The 24,452-nt window shown below is 51.6% G+C and overlaps 1 protein-coding gene across 2 annotated transcripts in view; it reads left to right on the top strand.

Moving 5' to 3' along the window:
* Nucleotides 1–24,452, top strand: part of ST3GAL2 (ST3 beta-galactoside alpha-2,3-sialyltransferase 2) — a 60,864-nt gene that overhangs the window by 28,048 nt on the left and 8,364 nt on the right. For both annotated transcript variants that reach the window (XM_030924910.1, XM_030924911.1), the window contains exons 2-3: nucleotides 12,463–13,816; nucleotides 17,160–17,353. In XM_030924910.1, the coding sequence (XP_030780770.1) occupies nucleotides 13,478–13,816; nucleotides 17,160–17,353 (533 nt within the window). In that variant the 5' untranslated portion in view covers nucleotides 12,463–13,477. The remainder of the gene's footprint in view (nucleotides 1–12,462; nucleotides 13,817–17,159; nucleotides 17,354–24,452) is intronic.

Here is a 24,452-nt window from a genome sequence, read left to right as displayed (position 1 = left end):
GAAAACAATAGAAGAATGTCTTAGAAAAGCTCCTTGTTAACCTAGAATTTCATAGCCAGCTATCATTCAAGAATGAGGTAAAATAAAGGTATTTTTGGACAGGCTAAGACAGTTTTATCACCTACAGACCTTTGCTGAAAGAATGGTTACAGATGTACTTCAGTAAAAAGAAAAGTAAACCCCTGAAGAAAGATCAGGTTGTTGGTGCCAACAGTAAGCACAGAAGTGGATACATGTTGGTCAATTGAATTAACTTTTTTTTTTATTTTTTGAGATGGAGTTTTGCTCTTGTTGCCCAGGCTGGAGTGCAATGGTGCGATCTCAGCTTACCGCAACCTCTGCCTCCCGGGTTCAAGCGATTCTCCCACCTCACCCTCCTGAGCAGCTGGGATTACAGGCGTGTGCCACCACGCCTGGCTAATTTTGCATTTTTAGTAGAGATAGGGTTTCTCCTTGTTGGTCAGGCTGGTCTCGAACTCCCAACCTCAGGTGATCCGCCTGCCTCAGCCTCCCAAAGTGCTGGGATTACAGGTGTGAGCAAGGTGTCTCTCATGATCGTGAGATGGCTGCCATAGGTCCAGTCATTATATCATCAACCTGCGACATCCCAGGCAGGAAGGCACAGAGATCCTAGGAGAAAGGAAGCTTTCTTTTCATGTGCTGCTGCTGCTTTGTTGTTGTTGTTGTTGCAGTCACTGTCATCCAGGCTGGAAGGTGTGATCTCCGCTCCGCCCACTCAACTTCCACCTCCCGGGTAAAGTGACTCTTGTGCCTTAGCCTCCTGAGTAGCTGGAATTGCAATCACTTGCCCCCAAGCCCAGCTAATTTTTGTATTTTTAGTAGAGATGAGGTTTCACCACGTTGCCCAGGCTGGTCTCAAACTCCTGACCTCAGGTGATATGCCTGCCTCAGCCTCCCAAAGCGCTGGGATTACAGTCGTGAGCCACTGTGCCTGGCTGTTTATTTGGAAAGGAAAATCTTTCCAAGATGGCCCTAGCGGATACTCCCTTGGGTCTCATTGACCTGAGCCAGTCCATCCTCAAACCAATTCCTGGTGAAAAAGGGACAGGCTTGCTGTGGTTGGCTCTGGTTGGCTTTAGCCAGTCTTGCATCATCTGCCAGCACTGGGTCCTTAGCTGCCCAAACAAATCAGGATTCTGTTGGCAAGTGAAAAAGAGAGTGGCCGCTGGTAGGCAGCCAACAGTGTCTGCTACAGACGGCAAAACATAGAGACAAAAAAAAAAAAAAAAACAGATCTAAATGGGCTTTTAATTTTTTTTTTTTTTTTTTTTTTTTTTTTTTTTTTTTTTTTTTTGAGACAGAGTCTCGCTCTGTCACCCAGGCTGGAGTGCAGTGGCCGGATCTCAGCTCACTGCAAGCTCCACCTCCCAGGTTTACGCCATTCTCCTGCCTCAGCCTCCCAAGTAGCTGGGACTACAGACGTCCGCCACCACTCCTGGCTAGTTTTTTGTATTTTTTAGTAGAGACGGGGTTTCACCGTGTTAGCCAGGATGGTCTCGATCTCCTCACCTTGTGATCCGCCCATCTCAGCCTCCCAAAGTGCTGGGATTACAGGCTTGAGCCACCGCGCTCGGCCAGATTTTTTTTTTTTTTAAGGGAAAACTAGAATTGTTGACCACATTACCAAGGAAGAATAAGAATAGAGAATTTTATTGTTAAGCCACACCAAATTTCTGCCTTATTAAGGGAATGGCATTACTGAAAAACTGAAGACTTCATCAAGAAAATGTACACATAAGATTGATCTCTAAAAAAACTAAAGGAGTATAATTTCCAAACCAGGAGGGGGGAAAAAAGTGGTGAGGGTTGGGTGGGCGCGGTGGCTCACACCTGTAATCCCAGCACTTTGGGAGGCTGAGGCAGGGGAATCACGAGGTCAGGAGATCGAGACCATCCTGTCTAACATGGTGAAACCCCGTCTCTACTAAAAATACAAAAAAAAAAAAAATTAGTGGGGCGAGGTGGTGGGCACCTGTAGTCCCAGCTACTTGGGAGGCTGAGGCAGGAGAATGGCGTGAACCTGGGAGGCGGAGCTTGCAGTGAACCAAAATCAAGCCACTGCACTCCAGCCTGGGCGACAGAGCGAGACTCTGTCTCAAAAAAAAAAAAAAAAGGGTGGTGAGGGTGGAGATAATATGTCAACCCAAGTCAGGAAAAGAAAAAACTAAAGAAAAAATAGTAGACAAAACACTAAATAAGATAGTAACATAAGTCCAAAGTGAAATGGATTAAACTCATCTATTTGAAAACAAGAGTATCAGGTGAAATAAAAAGCAAAGAAGTCTGAGGGCTGAGCAAGGTGGCTCATACTTGTAATCTCAGCTCTTTGGGAGGCCAGGTTGGGAGGATCATTTGAGAACAGGAGTTTGAGATCAGCCTGGGCAACATAGCAAGACATCATCTCTACAACAACAAAAAAACAAACCAACAAAAGTAGCCTGGGCTGGGCACAGTAGTGCACACCTATAGTCCCAGCTACGTAGGAGGCTGAAGCAGGAGGCTGAGGCAGGAGTCTGAGAGTTCAAGTCCAGTCTGGGGAACATAGCAAGACTGTCTTTACAAAAAAAAAAGGCCAGGCGCGGTGGCTCAAGCCTGTAATCCCAGCACTTTTTTCATAAAATAGAGATGAGGTCTCGCTATTGCCCAGGCTGCAACCCCTGGACTGAAGCGATCCTCCAGCCTCAGTCCTCCAAAGTGCTGGGATTACAGGCTTGAGCCACCACGCCCGGCCTATTTTTTCTTTCTTTTCTTTTGTTTCTTTGAGCTATCTCCTACAGGAAGAGGCTGTTAGGGTGCAGCGTCGATCCTCGTCCAGTGAAGACTGACAGTTTATTTCTCTAGGACTTCATTGAAAGCCAAAGTTACGTTCTTGGTTTGAAGAAGGGTGTTAGCTCTTGCCTTCTGGGTTTCTGACTACAAATTCTGGGCAGCATCGGAGGTACCAGAGCTGAGATTTCAGCTAGATATCAAGTCAAGGCTGGATGTCCTGCAGGAAGGGAGTGACTGCCCGAGGGTTTGGTGCTGGTGAGTGGAAAGGGCCTGAGTCCCAAGGGTAGCACTGAGGGGTCTGTGCCAGAGGCTGATGCCAGGGTGTTGCAATGCGAGTGACTTCAGTTAACCAAGCAGGGTGGTGAAGTGGCCCATTCTCAGACAGGTCAAGGACAGGCCTTGCTGCTTTTGAGTTGTCAGGGAGGGAGGGGCTTTTGGTAACTGACCACCTGCCCCCCTCCTCAACTCCTTCTGCCTGATTTGGGTGCTGCCCCCCACCCAGGAGGCAGGGAATGTTCTGGATTGCTAGGCTGGCAGGGATCTGGGACACAGCGAATCTTTTGATGGTTGTACCCCAGTTAGTGGAAAAATGCTTTGGGAAGGCAGTGGGGGCTGTGGAAGGAGCTCTGGGCTTGAAGTCATCAGACCTGGCGTGGCGTTAAAGCATCTTCACTTCCGCCTGGCTGACCTTGTTCAGCTGGTCCTGGGACTCCTGCGCATACTAAATGAGAGGCTATCCCCCGAAAATGCTCAGAGGTTCATAAAGCATCGGGCCATTGGAGCAGTAGGCTGTGGCTTAATGCCTTTAGAAAGAGCTTTTGGACATGTCCTCAGGCTGTGTGTAAGTGGGTGGAGAGGGGCTTTATTTTTTGTCCTTCTCCCCTCCGTCCCAGAGGCAAGCAGCACCCATCCCCCCAGCCTCAGTGCCTTATTTTGACATTTCTTTTCTCTGCATACCAAGAAGGTTGTATTCAACTGTGCTGGTCTGAGGTGGTGCTCTCCTGTGCTTCATTAGGTTAATTCGTTGACGGTTGTCTCCTGGGATCTGACCGAGAATTGGCTCTAAAGCTGCTACAGCCTCCAAAACAGTCCCTGCTGTTCTCCTTTTGGGGCACTCTTGGCTTTGCTCCTCAATCCGGTGCTTTTGTTTTTTCCTTCCGTTTACCTGCGAGCTAGTGAGGGTCTCCTTTGACGTTCCTTGTACTGGGAGGTGGAAGCAGCTCAGGGCTGCATCTCCTGGGGATGGAAGATGGGGTCTTCAAGGCCCTTGCTGCCCCTGACCACTGGATCCTGGCTGCCAGTTGCTCTGGACAGCCTCAGCTACCTGGACATGGACCAGCCATTCAGGGGACATTTATTGATAAATGGTCTCCCCAAATTTGCCAAATTTGTGACCACAAACTTCTTAGAAGACTATAGTATTGGCACAGTGGCTCACGCCTGTAATCCCAGCACCTTGGGAGGCCAAGGCGGGTGGATCACTTGAGGTCAGGAGTTTGAGACCAACCTAGTCAACATAACGAAACCCCATCTCTGCTGAAAATACAAAAATTAGCTGGGCTTGGTGGTGTAGGCCTGTAGTCCCAGCTACTTGGGAGGCTGGGGTAGGAGAATTGCTTGAACCCAGGAGGCAGAGGTTGCAGTGAGCCAAGATTGCGCCACTGTACTCCAGCCTGGGCAACCGAGTGAGACTCCATTAAAAAAAAAAAAAAAAAATAGGCCATAGTGTTGCCTAGCCACCTCCTAAATTTCCCTAGTTACTTCCTTTCTCTTTTAGAAGACTATTTCACACCTGGTCTCTCTGTAAATCTCCAACCCAACAATAAAGGGAACCTCACTGTCTGTGCCGCTTGCTTGGCTTTGCCACCTGTCCCACATGAAGCCCCTCCAGGACCAGACTCGATGCCGTCATCTCTTGCTGCTCCTGGCCTTTTTTCCTTTGTTTGCCTCTTTTTCCTGCATCATAAATTTCTCCTCTAATAATTCATTCCCATCAGTGTACACACATTCTGGACCATCTCTCAGCTGAACCTCATTCCACACTCTTACATCCCATTCCTTTTTTTTTTTTTTGAGACAGAGTCTTACTCTGTCACCCAGGCAGGAGTGCAGTGGCGTGATCTCGGCTCACCACAACCTCTACCTCCCAGGTTCATGCGAGTCTCCTGCCTCAGCCTCCCAAGTGGTGGGATTATAGGCGTGAGCCACCGCACCTGGTTGTCAGTGGCTTTTAACCTATTGACCACAAACAATTTTAGAACATCACCCCAGAAGGAAACTGCAGCCCACTGGCAGTCATTCCCCATTCTCCTCTGTCCCCCAGCCCCTGGCAACTGGTAGTCTACTGTCTTTCTCTATGGATTTGCCTATTCTGTACATTTTATATAAATCATCCAGCATGGGGCCTTTTGTGCCTGGCTCCTTCTTTTTTTTTTTTTTTTTTTTTTTTTTTTTTTTTGAGACGGAGTCTCGCTCTGTCGCCCAGGCTGGAGTGCAGTGGCCAGATCTCAGCTCACTGCAAGCTCCGCCTCCCGGGTTTACGCCATTCTCCTGCCTCAGCCTCCCGAGTAGTTGGGACTACAGGCGCCCGCCACCTCGCCCGGCTAGTTTTTTGTATTTTTTAGTAGAGACGGGGTTTCACCGTGTTAGCCAGGATGGTCTCGATCTCCTGACCTCGTGATCCGCCCGTCTCGGCCTCCCAAAGTGCTGGGATTACAGGCTTGAGCCACCGCGCCCGGCCTTTTTTTTTTTTTTTTAAGACGTAGTCTTGCTCTGTCGCCCAGGCTGGAGTGCAGTGGCGCGATCTTGGCTCACTGCAAGCTCCGCCTTCCTGGGTTCTAGCCATTCTCCTGCCTCAGCCTCCTGAGTAGCTGGGACTACAGGCGCCCGCCACCACGCCCGGCTAATTTTTTGTGTTTTTAGTAGAGACGGGGTTTCACTGTGTTAACCAGGATGGTCTCAATCTCCTGACCTCGTGATCCACCTGCCTTGGCCTCCCAAAGTGCTGAGATTACAGGCTTGAGCCACCGCACCTGGCTGTGTCTGGCTTCTTTCACTTAGCAGGGGGTTTTCAGGTTCATCCATGCTGTAACAGGTACTAGAATTTGATTCCTTTTTATATCTGAATAATACTCCCTTGTATGTATATACCACATTTTGTTTATTTATGTATTGGTTGATGGAACTTTGAGTTGTTTCCATGTTGGCACTCTTATGAATAATGCTGCGTACAAGTTTGTTTGTTTGTTTTGAGATGGAGTCTTGCTCTGTCGCCAGGCTAGAGTGCAGTGGCGCGATCTCGGCTCACTGCAACCTCTGCCTCCGAAGTTCAAGCGATTCTTCGGCCTCAGCCTCCTGAGTAGCTGGGACTACAGGCACTGCCACCACGCCCAGCTAATTTATTTTTGTTTGTTTGTTTGTTTGTTTGATTTTGAGACGGAGTCTTGCTCTTTCGCCCGGGCTGGAGTGCAGTGGCCGGATCTCAGCTCACTGCAAGCTCCGCCTCCCGGGTTTACGCCATTCTCCTGCCTCAGCCTCCCGAGTAGCTGGGACTACAGGCGCCCGCCACCTCGCCCGGCTAGTTTTTTGTATTTTTAGTAGAGACGGGGGTTTCACCGTGTTAGCCAGGATGGTCTCGAACTCCTGACCTCGTGATCAGCCCGTCTCGGCCTCCCAAAGCGCTGGGATTATAGGCCTGAGCCACCGCGCCCAGCCCCTTTTTTTTGTTTTTTTTTTTTGAGATGGAGTCTCGCTCTGTCCCCCAGGCTGGAGTGCAGTGGCGCAATCTCGGCTCACTGCAAGCTCTGCCTCCTGGGTTCACACTATTCTGCCTCAGCCTCCCAAGTAGCTGGGACTACAGGCGCCTGCCACCACGCCCGGTTTATTTTTTCTATTTTTAGTAGAGACAGGGTTTCACCATGTTAGCCAGGATGGTCTTGATCTCCTGACCTCGTGATCCACTTGCCTCGGCCTCCCAAAGTCCTGAGATTACAGGCGTGAGCCACCGTGCCCGGCCTAATTTTTGTATTTTTAATGGAGATGGGGTTTCACCAAGTTGGCCAGATGGTCTTGATCTCTTGAACTAGTGATCCACCCACCTTGGCCTCCCACAGTGCTGGGATTACAGGCGTGCCCAGCCATGTGTACAAGTTTTTATGTGAACCTAAGTTTTTATTTCTCTTGAGTTTATACCTAGAAGTGGAATTGCTGAGTCATATGTTATGGTGACTGGACATTTAATCTTTTGAGGAACTGCCAGACTGTTTCCCAAACCGACTGCACCATTTCACATTCCCACCAGCAAAGTCTGAGGGTTCCAATGTCTCTGCGTCCTCACTAACACTGGTTATTATCTGTCTTGTTAATTATAGCCACCCTGATGGGCAGGAAGTGGTATCTGATTATGGTTTTGATTTGCATTTCCCTAATGATTAATGATGTTGAGCATCTTTTTTTTTTTTTTTTTTTTTTTTTGAGACAGAGTCTCGCTCTGTCTCCTAGGCTGGAGTACAGTGGCCAGATCTCAGCTCACTGCAAGCTCCGCCTCCCTGGTTTAAGCCATTCTTCTGCCTCAGCCTCCCGAATAGATGGGACTACAGGCGCCCGCCACCTCGCCCGGCTAGTTTTTTTTTTTTTTTTTTTTTTTTGTATTTTTAGTAGAGACGGGGTTTCACCATGTTAGCCAGGATGGTCTCGATCTCCTGACCTCGTGATCCGCCTGTCTCGGCCTCCCAAAGTGCTGGGATTACAGGCTTGAGCCACCGCGCCCGGCCGACGTTGAGCATCTTTTCCTGTGCTTGAGTCTTGCAATACCCCTGGATCAGTCATTGTGAAGGTCACCACTGCCCTCCATCCAGTGGTCGATTCTCAGTCCTCACCTTACTTTTTCAAACACTTGACACTGTTAATTCCTCCTTCATTCTCGAAACTTTCTTCTCTTGGCTTCCCAGAGGCAGGGCTGTTTTTTCCTCCTACCTCACTGGCTTTTTCTTTCCTGGCTTCTCTTTTAGACAGCAGAGTGCCCCAGGCTCTGTCCTCAGCCGCCTACTCTTGTTTGTGGCAGACCCTCCCTAGATGATTTCTTCTGGTCCTATAGTTTTAAGAATTAACTGTATGTACTCTGATGACTCTCAAATATATCCCTCTAACTCTGACCTCACCCATGAGCTTCAGACAGGTGTGTCCAACTGCCTGTTCCATCTGCATGTGAATGTCTAAAAAACTTTTTTTTTTTTTGAGTTGGGGTATCACTCTGTCACCCATCCTGAAGTGCCATGGCATAATCACGGCTCGTTGCAACCTTGAACTCCTGAGCTCAAGTGATCCTTACACTTCAGCCTCCTGAGTAGCTAGGACTACAGGCACGTGCTACCATGCCCAGCTAATGTTTTTACTTGTTTGTTTGTTTGTTTGTTTGAGACGCAGTGTCACTCTGTTGCCAGGCCGTAGTGCAGTGGTGCGATCTCAGCTCACACAATCTCTGACTCCCTGGTTCAAGCAATTCTGCCTCAGCCTCCCGAGTAGCTGGGATTATAGGCACCCGCCACCACGCCCAGCTAATTTTTTGTATTTTTAGTAGAGACAGGGTTTTGCCATGCTGACAGGAAAGTCTCAATCTCCAGACCTCGTGATCCACCCGCCTCGGCCTCCCAAAGTGCTGTGATTACAGGTGTGAGCCACCATGCCCAGTGTTTTTACTTTTTTGTAGAGACGGAGTCTTGCTGTATTGCCCAGGCTGGTCTCAAACTCCTGACCTCAAGTGATCTTCCCACCTTGGCTTCCCAAAATGTTGGGATTACAGACATGAGCCACCACATCCGGACTAAAAGACATTTTAAATTTAACCAGAACTTTTGTTTTTTCTCAGCAAAACCCATTAATTTTCTGTCTTTTCTGTATAGTGAATGGCACCTCCATCCACCAGGTTGCTCAGGCCACAGCCTCCATGTCTCCCTGATTCCTGTCTTCTTCTTCCCACCCTGTTCCCCTCTTCCCTTCCCCCATGGGCCCCCTCCTTGTACCCGCCAACTACCCTACTAGTTAGGCCCTTCAGAGTACATCCAGCCATTTCTCACCACCTCCACCACCTGGGATATTGAAGCAGTTCCTTTCTGGTCTCCCTGCTAGTGTTATGCAACAGCCAGAGTAGTCCTTTAATAAAACATGTTTTAACCTAAAAGCATTTTAGATTTTTACTATGAAATACATCATAGACTCAAAGTAGTATATATCGTGTTTGTGCTCTTTAAAGAATAAACATAAGAAATACTCCATGGCCAGGTGCAGTGGCTCATGCCTGTAATCCCAGCACTTTGGGAGGCCAAGGCGAGTGGATCACCTGAGGTCAGGAGTTGGAGACCAGCCTAGCCAACATAGTGAAACCCCGTCTCTACTAAAAATACAAAAAATTAGCTGGGTGTGGTGGCACACGCCTGTAATCCCAGCTACTCAGGAGGCTGAGATAGGAGAATTGTTTGAACCCAGGAAGTGGAGGCTGCAGTGAGCCAAGATCATGCCACTGCACTCCAGCCTGGTGACAGAGCAAGACTCCGTCTCAAAAGAAAAAGAAATACTTCTGTACCCACCACCTGCATTACGAGGTATGCAGTACTCCTGAAGCCTCTTCAGCCCTCCTTATTTCATCTACCTCTCTTCCCCCTCCAGAGGAATTCCCTGAATTTTGTGGTGTTTCCTTGATTTTCTCTATTATTATCTTTATAGAGAGGCATAGACAATGTCTTGCTTAACTTTGCATATTTTTTAGCTTTTCATGGATTCATGCTGTGATCATTTATCCATGACTACTCTTTTTGCTCGATATAATAGTTTTTTGGCCATATTCATCCCTGTTAATGTCTGAAACTGGAGTTCATTCGTTTTACTATATGGCACAAAATGCACCACAATTTATCCCTTCTTTTTTTTGAGACAGAGTTTCGCTCTTGTTGCCCAGGCTGGAGTGCATTGGCGTGATCTCTGCCTCTGGGGTTCAAGCGATTCTCCTGCCTCAGCCTCCCGAGTAGCTGGGATTACAGGCATGTGCCACCATGCCCAGCTAATTTTGTATTTTTAGTAGAGATGGAATTTCTTCATGTTGGTCAGGCTGGTCTCAAACTCCCGACCTCAGGTGATCCACCCGCCTCGGCCTCCAAAAGTGCTAGAATTACAGGCGTAAGCCACTACGCCTGGCCTTTTTTTTTTTTTTGAGACAGGGTTTTGCTCTTGTCACCCAGGCTGGAGTGCAATAGTGTGATCTTGGCTCACTGCAACCTCCGCCTCCTGGGTTCAAGTGATTCTTCTGCCTCAGCCTCCCGCATAGCTGGGATTATAGTTGGCCACCACAACGCCAGGCTGAGTTTTTGTATTTTTAGTAGAGATGGGGTTTCACCATGTTGGCTAGGCTGGTCTTGAACTCCTGACCTCAGGTGATCCACCTGCCTCGGTCTCCCAAAGTGGTGGGATTACAGGCATGAGCCACCGGGCCTGCCTTCTCCGAGCTCTTTATATCGAGGTATGCATGGGCTTATCATGAATGATCTGAGTAGCTGTGAAGGGGAGCGAGCCCATGACGCAGTGGGCAGCTGAGAGGCACCGGTAGAAATCAACTGTGAGAGAGTCAGTGCCAGGTCACTTTTGGGATTTTTAGTGCGTGTCAGTGGGCCTCTGAATTTTTTTTTTTTAGCTCCTTCCCATGGCTCCATTTGCCCTCACCACAGCAAGCTGAGCAGCCTAAGTTTGCAGTAACACCTGGACCTGGGGTTCCCAAAGCAAGGGCCTTTGCCAGATGCTCTGCTTCTCTGCTCTTTCCAAACATTGTCAAAACCAGGGATTTTCCTTTCCCCAACAGGCAGCGCAATTCCGTCAGGTGCCCCCTGCGTTGATCTAGCCTCCCAAAGAGTTAATGACCCCTGATTGAGTTGCTTCTTTTGGAAGCCTCTTGTGCCAGCTTTGCCCAGCCCCGGCCTTCAGTGGCCACTGCAGGACTGCCTAGCCAGAAACCAGGTCTCCCCAGGCAGGACCTCTTGCTCCCATCAACTGCAAAGTCACTGCCTTTCAGGGCCACCTGCCTCATGACTGGCTCTCCTCAGGTCACAGGAAGCTGGGAGCGGAACCCTGAAAGAACTTGAGTTCTTTCCTTAGATGCTGGGCATGCAGCAGGCAGAGGGAGACTGAGAGGAGACAAGGACCTGGCTTCCCGTCTACAGTCTGTTCAGTCAAGGCCATGACTAGAGTGGGATCTGCTAAATGGGTACAGCAGAACATTGGAAGAAGCAACTTTGAGCCAGTGCTGCTGGGGTCTCAGTGGATTAGAGCCAGGAGCCCTGGTGAGGCCTGTGGGCGGGGCTTCACTTGAGACCCTGAGAAGCCAACTCCACATCTCCTTCCCTCTCACCCTTGAGCCCTGGGTGGTTTGGGGAGGCCACAGCCTTTCTGTGCCCTGACCTATCCCAAAGTCACCTGCACTCACAAGGTTGTGACCTTAGGTAGGTTCCTCTACTTTTGTGAACATCATTTTCCCACCCAGAATAATGTCCTTATTGCAATATGCTCGTTCCATTCCCTGCTGGCTTTGTGGCCACAAATGGAGGGGCAGCTAGGTTTCTTGAACACAGAGCCTGAGAGGCCTTGTCTGCAACTGCTGGAATCAGCCAGGAAACCCCAAAAGTGGGCTGGAGACTTCAACAAGGACCGGGAACAGGGCTGCGCTGAGAGGCCCAGGGGCTAGGTCAGCAGAGCCGCTAGGCGGATTTGGAGGGGAGTTGGGGAGAGGCGAGGCAGCCAGCTTTGCAGGATTCCAACGGCACAGAGCCAGTGCTCAGGGGTTCCCTTCTCAGCGTTCCTCTCACCTGCTGTGATTCCCTCGCACCTGGCATGGATCCGCGCTTCTTTCCTTATGGCTGAGACCCAAACTGCCTACAAGTGGCCTCTTTTCCCTGTTCTTGCCTGCAAGGGTAGCATGGGGCCTTAGGCTGTCAGCGCTACCCGGGACCCTGGCATTCACTTTGTCCATAATGTACATATGGATGTAGGCAACTGCCCTCAGGGCTGTCTGGGGGCAGGACCAAGCCCAGCAACCACACCTCCTGACACAGCCAGGTTCTTCCCCAAGGTCGGAGCTGACAGGACTGTTCATGGTTCACTGACTGGACCCAGCAATGCCTCATCGATAATCCACAGTCGAGAGAAGAGGGGCAGTCAGAGACCGGCCAGCCCTCCCTTCTGACTGGGAGAGGCCTCTGCAGGCACTAACAGGCTCCTGTGGGGGCAGTCAGCATCCATAGTCCCCTGGGATCTTCTCTGGGCTGTTCTCTCTGACATTTCACCTGAAACTCACTGTACATAGCTGGGCTAGGAACCTTCTAAATCTGATACTTCCAGCATGTGGCTTAGGGAAAATCACTTGACTCCTTGTTTACCTTCTGGCTAAGAAGTGAAAACTCTGGGTTAATCTAGTCCTCCAGGCCCTGGAGTCCCACAGAGTGATGCTATCTGTACAACTAGAGGGCAGAGCCCTTGGTCATGTCCACCCTCTGATTAAGTGGGCATCTCCTCTGCTGCTAGCTTTGTCCTCTCTGGGACTTGGGGTGGGCTTGGGACAAAGCCTGGTGCCAGGACAAACCCTGGTGCCCGTGCGATTCATCTGCACATTATTTCTCCTCTCTGCCATTCTAGGGTCGTGCTGCGGTAGCCTGTCACCCAACATGTGAAAGGGAACCTGTCAGGATTACTGCAAGCTAACAGCAGGACAAGCTGGCCCCGGGGAGCGGGGATGGGCAGAGCAGCTGCTGAACCTGGGCCAGCAGTACCAGGAAGGAGACCTGGGCCCTGGTGGGGAGCTCAGCACACGCTCGCCTGACCCAGATGGTATTGGACACAGTGCCCCGCTGAACGGCAGCTGTTCCCAACGCCAGAGGACCCCACAGCCACAGTAGGAGCTTTGCGACCCCTATGCAACTGCAGCTGGGGCTGGGGCCACGAGGAGAAGGGACCAGCACCTCATATGGGAAGCAGTAGGGCAGGACCTACCAAGAAAAGGATCTCAATCTCTGCAGCGAAGTTTTCCAACACTCACAGCCTTCCTGTTTTTCTCCTCTCAGGGCTGGGGTCTGGCTTCCCTCCTCTGGCAGAGGTTTTGGGCCAGGAGGACCAGCCAAGGTGGGACACTTGCATGGAACCCAGGTCTCCTGAAGCCCATGTGCTCTCTGTTGTGATTGGAGTTCTAGGGCTTCCCCACTGCCGGGGACGAGGGGCCGCCTCATTGTCTGCTCATGAACCACAAGGACTCCGACTGCTCCAGACTGGATTATTTCAAGCCGCCAAAGAGGGGGACCCCTAGAGCTGGCAGCCAGCAATCCCAAGGGACTAGAGGGCTGCGATGGACTGACCTCCCCCTCACCAGGGTGGCGGGAGAGGCAGAGCCTCTGTGGCCCAGCTAGTGACAGACCCGATGAAGCCCTAAGCAAGGGCCCCACCTGACTCAGGGACAGGACAGCCACTCCTGCCAATGTGCGTTCTCCCCACATTGAGGGAGGGCGTGGCAAGGGACCCCTGCCACTGTCCTCTGCTGCAGCACGTGCCCCTATGCCCTTTGCATGTGGTGCCAGAATAGACAGGCTACGCTGTGGCTGGCCCCTCAGTGGGCTGGGAAAGGAGTGGCCACGGTGACCACCACCCACCTGCCGGCACCATGAAGTGCTCCCTGCGGGTGTGGTTCCTCTCCGTGGCCTTCTTGCTGGTGTTCATCATGTCCCTGCTCTTCACCTACTCGCACCACAGCATGGCCACACTGCCCTACCTGGACTCGGGGGCCCTGGGTGGGACGCACCGGGTGAAGCTGGTGCCCGGCTATGCCGGCCTGCAGCGCCTCAGCAAGGAGGGGCTCTCGGGCAAGAGCTGCGCCTGTCGCCGCTGCATGGGTGACACCGGCGCCTCCGACTGGTTTGACAGCCACTTTGATGGCAACATTTCCCCCGTCTGGACCCGAGAGAACATGGATCTTCCACCGGATGTCCAGAGGTGGTGGATGGTAAGAGCTGCTGCCCCCTTCCAGGGATCTGTCCCTCGGTTTTAAAGCCACTCAGGGCCCCCTCTTGGATTTCTGGCCCCCAGAGCCTTGACAAAGTGTAATGCCCGTTTGACCAAGCCATTTATAGGATCACAGATGACTGAAGGGCAGAGCGAGCATTGACCTGATGGAGTGGACTAGTATTTTCCAGTGCCTGTAGCACCCGAGCATAGGCCAGAAATGCCTCCTGGACCAGGCAGGCAGCACGGATGCAGGGAGCAGGTGGGAGTGAGGAGTACAGCCATGGGGGGCCTGCCCCAGAGGAAGAAGGCAGCCACCCCTCGGCCCCAGCAGTCGTTGCTGCACAAGGCTGGATCTGGGTTTTTTTTTAAAGCAAACCCAGAAATCCAGATTATAAAACTAAGTATCCTAATTTATGAACATTGACTCACAATAATTGTTTTTTGTTTGTTTGTTTGTTTGTTTTTTGAGATGGAGTCTCATTCTGTTGCCCAGGCTGGAGTGCAGTGGCGCCATGATGGCTCACTGTAACTTCTGCCTGCAGGTTCAAGTGATTCTCCTGCCTCAGCCTCCCTAGTAGCTGGAATTACAGGCATGCGCCACCACCCTCAGCTAATTTTTTTGTATTTTTAGTAGAGACGGGATTTCACCATGTTGGCCAGGCTGGTCTCAAACTCCTGACCTCAGATGATCCTCCCGCCTCAGCCTCCCAAAGTGCTGGGATTACAGGTGTGAGCCACTATGCCCAGCCGAAATAATTGTAAATACCATTATAACAGAGCTTCTTGCTTGGTTCTTTACAATTTCTGGAAGACTTTTTACTGGGCTGGGATAAGAAAGCCTTGTAGGGAAGGCCAGGCGCGGTGGCTCGTGCCTGTAATCCCAGCACTTTGGGAGCCCAAGCTGGGTGGATTACGAGATCAGGAGTTTGAGACCAGCCTGACCAACATGTCGAAACCCCGTCTAGTAAAAATTAAAAAAAAAAAAAATAGCCAGGCATGGTGGCAGGCGCCTGTAATCCCAGGGACTCAGGAGGCTGAGGCAGGAGAATCGCTTGAACCTGGGAGGCAGAGGTTGCGGTGAGCCAAGATCACGCCACTACACTCCAGCCTGGGCAACAACGTGAGACTCTGTCTCAAAAAAAAAGAAAAGAAAAGAAAGCCGTGTAGGGAAGACTTAATCTATTTTATGAAATAAAGTATTGCCTGATTCTAGAGTTAAAAAAAAACAAGCAATGTAAAGAACCGTCAGGGGCTAAGGGAGTTGAAGGGGTGGGGCTGGGGGGTTCTCCCTGTCTTTCCAGTCATCACTTTTCTGCTACTTGTAATTCCTTCTGCCTTGCTCCAAGGCTCTGGAGTGTCACTCCCCAGGCTCTGCAGGCCATCTGGTTGCCACACATGTCATGGGTGGAACCATGTCAGCACTGAGCCCCTGCAGGCTCCCAAGCTGTGAGGGATGAGCTCATGTGATCGGGCTTATCAGAACGATGCCACAGAACATGCCTTCCAGCCCAGACTATCAGAGTGCCCGAGGACCGGGGTCTGCAGAGCTGGGGCCACTAGGAGCCCCGTGGGCTCTTACTGTGACAGCTTTTTTTTGATACAGGTTATCACTGTCTTTGCAGTGGCACAGTCTTGGTTCACTGCATCCTTGACCCCTCCCAGGCTCAAGCGATCCTCCTACCTCAACTTCAGAGTAGCTGGGACTACAGGCACGCACCATCATACCTGGCTAATTTTTATATAGGAATTCTCATCTCAGAGTCAATCTCTCCCTACAGATCAATCTCCCATCCCCCCTGAACAGGCCCTGCTCACCCACAAACCCATTGAGTTATGGCTCCATCCACAGAATGTTTTATTTTATTTTTATGTGGGTTTTTTTTTTTTTGAGTAAAAATAATTCCAACACTTTTGAGTAAAAGTAATTTACTTTTGAGTAAAAGTAATCCCACACCTTGGGAGGCCAAGGCAGGTGGATCACCTGAGTTCAGGAGTTTGAGACCAGCCTGACCAACATGAAGAAACCCCGTGTCTGCTAAAAATACAAAATAAGCTGGGTGTGGTGGCGCATGCCTGTAATTCCAGCTACTCGGGAGGCTGAGGCAGGAGAATCTCTTGAATCTGGGATGCGGAGGTTGCGGTGAGCCAAGATCGTGCCATTGCACTCCAGCCTGGGCAACAAGAGTGAAACTCTATCTCAAAAAAAAAAAAAAGAAAGAAAAATGAGGATTTCATTTTTCTTATTTCATATGAAATCCTTACTTTCATTGTCTCTTGAAAAATGGGAAACACGGCCGGGCGCGGTGGCTCAAGCCTGTAATCCCAGCACTTTGGGAGGCTGAGGCAGGCGGATCACAAGGTCAGGAGATCGAGACCATCCTGGCTAACACGGTGAAACCCCGTCTCTACTAAAAAATACAAAAAACTAGCCGGGCGAGGTGGCAGGCGCCTGTAGTCCCAGCTACTCGGGAGGCTGAGGCAGGAGAATGGCGTGAACCCGGGAGGCAGAGCTTGCAGTGAGCTGAGATCTGGCCAGTGCACTCCAGCTTGGGTGACAGAGCGAGACTCCGTCTCAAAAAAAAAAAAAAAGAAAAATGGGAAACTTTGGCCCTTCTGGGCTCATGATCCCACGTGGCAACAATTGGCTCAAGTTGCCCTTCTTTGCCGGGGCTCAGATCTGTTGGGTGTGGACCTTACCTACCATGTTACTCCCGTGTGGTACCTGCTGGGCCCGTAAGCATCTGATTGGTGCTGCCTCGTTTCATGGTCTTTGACCACCAGCTGGTTGGTACAGGTCTCGCTGGTAGGAGGGGACACCAGGACACCAGTTCTATTCCAGCCATTCTGGCTCTGAAAGAATTATCAGCCTCTCTGCCCTTCCCTGGGTGGGGTCTCAGGGAGTGGCTGGACTTTGCCCTAGACGCGGCTTCTGCAACCCCAGTCCTCAGCCTCAGTGCTGAGGGCGCCCCCTGTAGGCTGACCAGGAAGGAGCCCCTGAAGGAGGCTGCTCTGTTCCGTGGCCCAGGCCTGCAGGTTCCCAGAGAATGTGTGAAAGGCACCTTGATCCAGAGCCCCTTCTAGTGCATCAGAGCCACCCGTGACTAGCAGGGCACCCAATCTCTGGAGGTTGAGACTCACTCACAACTGGGGACTTCGCTGTCGTTGAGAGAGGGAGACACCCTCACTGCCCAGAGGAAAGAACCCCTGTTCCCTGGCAGAGCCCTGGAGAAAGAGGCCTGTGCCCAGGCACTGGAGAGTGAGAGCAGAGGAGGGGAGGATGGGGCCCCTCCTTCACACACCTCTCCCCTTCCTCATTTCCCGTCTTCCCCTCCCTTCCATAGATGCTGCAGCCCCAGTTCAAATCACACAACACCAACGAGGTGCTGGAGAAGCTGTTCCAAATCGTGCCCGGCGAGAACCCCTACCGCTTCCGGGACCCCCACCAGTGCCGGCGCTGTGCTGTGGTGGGGAACTCCGGCAACCTGCGGGGCTCTGGCTATGGGCGGGACGTGGACGGACACAACTTCATCATGAGGTGAGCCCCTGCAGAGCCCAAGGGTGGGCCCAGGACGGGCCTCCAGGAGGGGGACTGCTCTCCTCTGCCTTGTCTGGCAGAGTGCATGCTGCCAGTTACCAGTGTGCTGTAGGGCCCTGCCTCCCAGCGTCTTTCATAGCAGGCTTGGAGCTCTCTCCTTTGCCTGTTTGGGGTGGATGGAGAGCCAGAATCCCAAATCTAAGCTTTGCTTGAGGCCTGCACTCTGTTTCCAATGCTCTGAATTCCTCTGGAAACAGCTAACATTAGATTCCTGGCTGACATTTGGTGAAAAATCCTACCAGAGGCAGGGCACGGTGGCTCTTGCCTATAATTCCAGTGCTTTGAGAGGCTGAGGTGGGAAGATCGCTTGAGCCCCAGGAGTTAGAGACCAGCCTAGGTAACATGGCGAAACCCTGTGTCTGCAAAAAATTTTTTTTTTTTTTTTTTTTTTTTTTTTTTTTTTTTTTTTTTTGAGACGGAGTCTTGCTCTGCCGCCCAGGCTGGAGTGCAGTGGCCGGCTCTCAGCTCACTGCAAGCTCCGCCTCCCGGGTTCACGCCATTCTCCTGTCTCAGCCTCCCGAGTAGCTGGGACTACAGGCGCCCGCCTCGTCGCCCGGCTAGTTTTTTGTATTTTTTAGTAGAGACGGGGTTTCACCGTATTAGCCAGGATGGTCTCGATCTCCTGACCTCATGATCCGCCCGTCTCGGCCTCCCAAAGTGCTGGGATTACAGGCTTGAGCCACCGCGCCCGGCCGTCTGCAAAAAATTTTTAAAGATTAGCTGGGCATTGTGGCGTGTGTCTGTATTCCCATCTACTAGGGTGGCTGAGGCAGGAGGATTGCTTGAACCCAGGAATTCGAGGCTACAGTGAGCTATGATTGTACCAGTTCACTCCAGCCTGGGCAATAGACTGAGACACTGTCTCAAAAACAAAAATTCCCACCAGAAGCCGGCCCTGTCCTCCTCATCCCCTCAGCAGCTGAGCAAGGAGTGAGGGCCCCAAGCCCAGCTAGCATCCTGCTTCTTAGCAGCAGGTGATTTTCTCTGGCAGACGCACGGAAGGCAGATGTTGTGGGTGCTAAAAGGAGCTGTTTGGTATTTACTCTGGGGCTCATTCATTCGCAAGACGTCTGTTCCCCTCCGTGAGGAGGGGAGAAGAGTTGGGAGGGCATTCAGTCCTGACCGAGACTCTGCAGTGAAGGCCTGGGCATGAACAGGGAACGGGGGCAGGCTCACGACCTGAACATGGGCTGCTTGCTCTGCTGCAGAGCCTGTGTTTTCTGACGTCCCCCCTTGACTTGGCTGGGGACAAGAAATGCCACAGTGGGGATCCTTCTACCCAACTCCTTGATAGAGGAAGAGCCTGAAGAACCGAGATCCTGCCAATGCCCAGTTTTCACTCACCTCTTAGGATGAGCACTGCAGAAAAACCAGGTCTCCCAGGAGGCAGAAGGAAGGGCTTTGCCTTAGAAACTGTTACTGTCTCCATAGCAACACAAAGGCAGCAATATGTCTCGGAGGCATTCAGCATTCCATGTAAGACCTTCCTCATGTTGGGAAATGGTGCAAGTGGGAGGGTGAACAGGATGGACTGGACCCTGTCCAGGACCCTGGAACCACCTGAGGGTATCCATATCCTCCAACTGCTGATACCCCAGTGGGAGAGAGATGGGATGGGAACTGGTCTTAGGGGGCTCTCTCCTCTCCCCAGACACCATGGCCAGGTTGGGAATTGAGGCATCTGTCACTTCCATGCAGCTCTGGGCACTCGGAAAGCCCAGGACAGTGCTCTCAGCTGCCTGAAGCACCTGCATCAAGTTGGAGCTTTCACTGGGCAGGCACCTACGTGATGGTCAGGAGGCTCCTGTGTGGAAGCCCTGCAGGCCCAAAAGGACTGCCTCTAAGTTTCCTGGCCGGTACTGTCAGGCAGGGCTGCAGAAAGAAATGTATAAGGCTGGGTGCAGTGGCTCATGCCTGTAATCCCAGCACTTTGGGAGGCCGAGGCAGACAGATCACCTGAGGTCAGGAGTTCAAGACCAGCCTGGCCAACATGGTGAAATCCCATCTCTACTAAAAATACAAAAATTAGCTGGGCATGGTGGTGCATAACTATAATCCCAGCTACTCAGGAGGCTGAGGCAGGAGAATCGTCTGAACCCAGGAGGCGGAGGTTGTAGTGAGCCAAGATCACGCCATTGCGCTCTAGCCTGGGCAACAAGAGAGAAACTCTGTCTCAAAAGAAAAAAAAAAAAAAAGATTTATAGATGCTTCCTCCCTGGGGCCAGGTAAGGAAGTGGGGTGGTATAGAGTGGACCCCAGAATCACTTTCTGGAAGGGGTGACCCGGGTAGTAATTGGCCATCTGCTGGTCTAAGGAACTGGCTGGCAGTGGATAAGCTGGGCTTGCTGGTGTGAGCCTGTAGTCCTAGCTACTCGGGAGGCTAAGGCAGGAGGATCATTTGAGCCCAAGAGTTTGAGGCTGTGGTGAGCTGTGATGGCACCACTGTACTCTAGCCTGGGCAACAGAGCAAGACCCTATCTCGAAAACAAAAACAACAGATGGCACTGGGGGTGACTCCAATTGTAGGCATATCCAGGTTTGGAACCAATGGTCCTGGAAGCAAGACCCACTGGAGGGCTGAGCTGAGTTACACCAAGATGATGGCCTGATCCACCTGTGCCCCGGCCACCTCGCTGCCATTCCCTCCTCCTCTTTGTCCTCTGAGCCCTGTGGACCGCTTCAAGTCCAGTTAAGCTGGTCTTGCCTCAGTTGGCCTGCATATCCATCCACAACTCCGAGAACAGTGCCCTCTAGACAGGAGGCGTGCCACAGATACATGCAGGAGTGAAGGGGACTAGGCAGCTAACACCAGGTGCTAACCAGGGAGTACACACCCCACTTGCGCCCTGGTCTGAATACTTCTTTTTTTTTTTTTTTTTGAGACGGAGTCTCGCTCTGTCGTCTAGGCTGGAGTGCAGTGGCCGGATCTCAGCTCACTGCAAGCTCCACCTCCCGGGTTCACGCCATTCTCCTGCCTCAGCTTCCCGAGTAGCTGGGACTACAGGCGCCCGCCACCTCGCCTGGCTAGTTTTTTGTATTTCTTAGTAGAGATGGGGTTTCACTGTGTTAGCCAGGATGGTCTCGATCTCCTGACCTCGTGATCTGCCCGTCTCGGCCTCCCAAAGTGCTGGGATTACAGGCTTGAGCCACCACGCCCGGCCTGTCTGAATACTTCTTTAGCGGCTGGAGGCAGCCAGGGACAGACAGATTTCTAGAATGCCGTGTTCCCGAGTCCCAGAGATGCAGCTCATTCTCCTCGTCCTGCTCTGGCCCCTTTCCAGGGCGTGGCTTCTCCAGGATGAATCAGAGCCTTGAAACAAAACCTCGTCCCTGTTAGAGTGCCATGTTCCTTCCCTTTCCTGTGGAGGCTGTGAAACATCTTTTGGGACCTCTTGCTCCCTTCATTCCCAGATATTTGGAAGCTGGTGACTGGCCAGCCACGGGGGAAGTGAGGGAGGGCCAGGCTCTGTAGCACAGCCAGCCACAGGCACTGGAGGCGGGGTGACCCTGGCTGACAGGTCCCATGGGGACTTAATGACAGCTTGGGCTGCCAAGTCGCTGTAGAAGGTGGGTCTTCAGAAGCCAGCCCGGGCTGGATGCAGCCCTGTGCTCTGCAGGATCTCTTGGCCTCACCATCTCTGGTGAGATGAAGTTTGTTTCTTAGGTCCTCTGAAGTGTACACCTTGGCTGGGCGCAGTGGCTCATGCCTGTAATCCCACTATTTTGGGAGGCTGAGGTGAGAGGACTGATTGAGCCCAGGAGTTCAAAGCCAGCTTGGGCAACATGGCGAAACCCCATCTCTATATTTAAAGAAAAGGGAGAAGAAAAAGAGCATACCTTGATCCTAGCTCCTGCCCCACCCAGGCCCCGGCCAGCCTGTGTCACCAGCCCAATTCCTCCACCTCCTGCTTACCCCTGCCATACCCTGGGCAGCTGAGACACACTTCTGGCTCTGACATACCCTGTTAAGGCTTCCTCTCCAGCTGCTGTGTTCCTCACAGGCCCCAGGGTGCTTGGCAGGAGGCAGATCCAGACTGCGTCAGTGTGACCGTAGGACCCCAATGCCTGTGTGGGGAGTTCAGCAGCCCACAAGCTGTTAAGAGTTATTCATGGGTGGGAAAGATACTTCTCGGCTCTTCTAGGAGACAGGATCTCTAAACCCTAAAGACCAGGCTCAAAGGGGCAGTTCACTGAAAGACATGAATTTGGGAGAGAGGCAGGAACTAGATCCCTGTTCTGGAGACAGAGCATGTTAGTTTCTCTGGAGGAAATTCTAGGTATCTGCTTGAAGCCAGCTAGAACGAAGTGGTTAGGAACATAGATGTTCTCTAGGTTTTGAGACCTCCAACCCCAAAGCACCCTCCAGACCCTCAAGGGAAAATGAGAGGTAGGGGGCACAGCGATGTGACCGGCAGGGCAAGGGGACAGCACAGCCCACGGTCCTCCCCAGTCCCGTCCTTGATGAAGATAGTGTGGCAGCCCCTGCAACACAGCAAGTCCTCACCCAGCCCAGCTAGCTGCTGCCAGCCACTGTAAGGACAGGGAATGTTTGTGCTGGTTTTACAGAACTGGCATAAAAAGCCGGGAGAGCCACCTAGAGACTGTGCTCCCTCCCTCCCTGGGTCCCTGTGCTCCTAGTGGAGGGCCAGGTTACGGTCACCCTGCCTTGGTAGTCATGATTCCACAAGGTAAACAGTCATAACAGAAAAAAAAGACCAACAGGTTTGTGTTTAAACTAGTTCACCTGTTACGTAAGAAGCATACTAAAAAGGGGAGCTTTGGTTTTTACTTGTCTTGTATTTTGCACAAATTGAAAGGAAGTGGGGCCGGGCGCAGTGGCTCACACCTGTAATCCCAGCACTTTGGATGGCTGAGGCAGGCAGATCACAAGATCGAGACCATGGTGAAACCCCGTCTCTACTAAAGATACAAAAAATTAGCCGGGCACGGTGGCGGGCACCTGTAGTCCCAGCTACTTGGGAGGCTGAGGCAGGAGAATGGCGTGAACCCGGGAGGCGGAGCTTGCAGTGAGCCGAGATTGCGCCACTGCACTCCAGCCGGGGCGACAGAGCGAGACTCCTTCTTGGCTTATTATACCCACAGAGAGGGTTTCTAGACAGGAGCCACAGCAATGTCCCCTCTGTCCAGACAGCAGCAGAAGAGAGGGGACATTGCACATCACCAGAGACATAGCAAGGGCAGACCGTGAGAACTTGGAACATTTCTCTTGGCCTTGGAGTGGAAGGGCAGACGAGGTCTTAAGGCGGTAGACAGCAATAGAGTGGTAGTAGGTGGCAGGACAGGGACCCAGGGCCTGAGGGAAGGCTTGAACTTCCTATCTTTCTTTCACCATCTTATAGGAAAGAGGGCAGAACAGCCAAGTAAGGTGGAAGCTGTGGAAGGCTGTTCTTTAAAAGTTCTTTCTTTTAAAAATTATAAAAGGCCAGGCCTGGTGTCATCTGCCTATCGTCCTGGCTACTGAGGAGGCTGAGGCAGGAGGGTTGCTTGAGTTCAGGAGATTGAGACCAGCCTGGACAACATAGTGAGACCCCTATCTGTACAAAACAGAAAACAAAACGGGCATGGTGATGCACGCCTGTGGTCCCAGCTGCTCGGGAGGCTGAAGCTGGAGGATTGATCGAACCCAGGGTGTCGAGACTGCAGTGAGCCATGATGATGGCACTGCACTCCAGCCTGAGTGACAGAGTGAGACTTAAAAAACAACAGGGCCGGGCGTGGTGTCTCAGGGCTATAATCCCAGCACTTTGGGAAGCCGAGGCAGGCAGATTGCCTGAGGCCAGGAGTTTGAGACCAGCCTGGCCAACATGGCAAAACCACTTTTCTACTAAAAATACAAAAGTGGCTGGGTGTGGTGGGTCACGCTTGTAATCCCAGCAGTCTGAGAGGCCAAGGCAGGCAGATCACTTGAGGTCTCGGGAGGCTGAGGCAGGAGAATCCCTTGAACCCAGGAGGTGGAGGTTGCAGTAAGCTGAGATCACACCATTGGACTCCAGCCTGGGCGACGGGGCGAGACTCCGTCTCAAAAAAAAAAAAAAAAAACCAAAACATTAGCTGGGAGCGCTGGCACATGCTTGTAGTCCCATCTACTCAGGAAGCTGAGGAAGCAGAATTGCTTGAACCTGGGAGGCAGAGGCGGAGGTTGCAGTGAGCCAAGATAGCACCACTGCACTCCAGCCTGGGCAACAGAGTGAGACCCTGTCTCAAAAATAATAATTAAAGTAAATAAATAAAAATGTATACAGTAAAAAAATGAGTTAAGCCCCCAAAGTTACTCTGAGAGTAACCTTTTTTTTTGGAGACAGAGTCTTAGTTCTGTCACCCAGGCTGGAGTGCGGTGGTGCGATCTCGGCTCACTGCAGTCTCTGCCTCAGGGTTCAAGCACATCTCCTACCTCAGCTTCCCAGATTGCTGGGATTAAAGGTACATGCCACCATGCCAGGCTAATTTTGTATTTTTTTTTCCTAGTAAAGATGGGGTTTCACCATGTTGGCTAAGGCTGGTCTCGAATTCCAGGCGTCAAAGCAGTCCATCTACCTTGGCCTCCCAAAGTGCTGGGATTACAGGTGTGAACCACGACACTCAGCCTGTTTGATTGATTCTAGTGTTACTATTGTAAATAATTCTGCAGTGAATATCCTCATACACATCTTTGCACACTTATGTAACCTTTTTTTTTTTGAGATGGAGTCTCGCTCTGTCACCCAGGCTGGAGTGCAGTGGCCCGATCTCGGGTCACTGCAAGCTCCGCCTCCCGGGTTCGCACCATTCTTCTGCTTCAGCCTCCCGAGTAGCTTCAGCCTCCCGAGTAGCTGGGACTACAGGCGTCTGCCAGCACGCCCGGCTAATTTTTTGTATTTTTGGTAGAGACGAGGTTTCACCGTGTTAGCCAGGATGGTCTCGATCTCCTGACCTTGTGATCCGCCCACCTTGGCCTCCCAAACTGCTGGGATTACAGGCGTGAGCCACCATGCCTGGCCATAACCATTTTTGTAGGTTAGATTTCTAGCAATGGAATTGC

The sequence above is a fragment of the Rhinopithecus roxellana genome, chromosome 20, assembly GCF_007565055.1.
Source record: "Rhinopithecus roxellana isolate Shanxi Qingling chromosome 20, ASM756505v1, whole genome shotgun sequence".
Taxonomy (NCBI): domain Eukaryota; kingdom Metazoa; phylum Chordata; class Mammalia; order Primates; family Cercopithecidae; genus Rhinopithecus; species Rhinopithecus roxellana.
The sequence above is the reverse complement of the archived record's forward strand: the minus strand, read 5'-3'. Positions and strand labels throughout refer to the sequence as shown.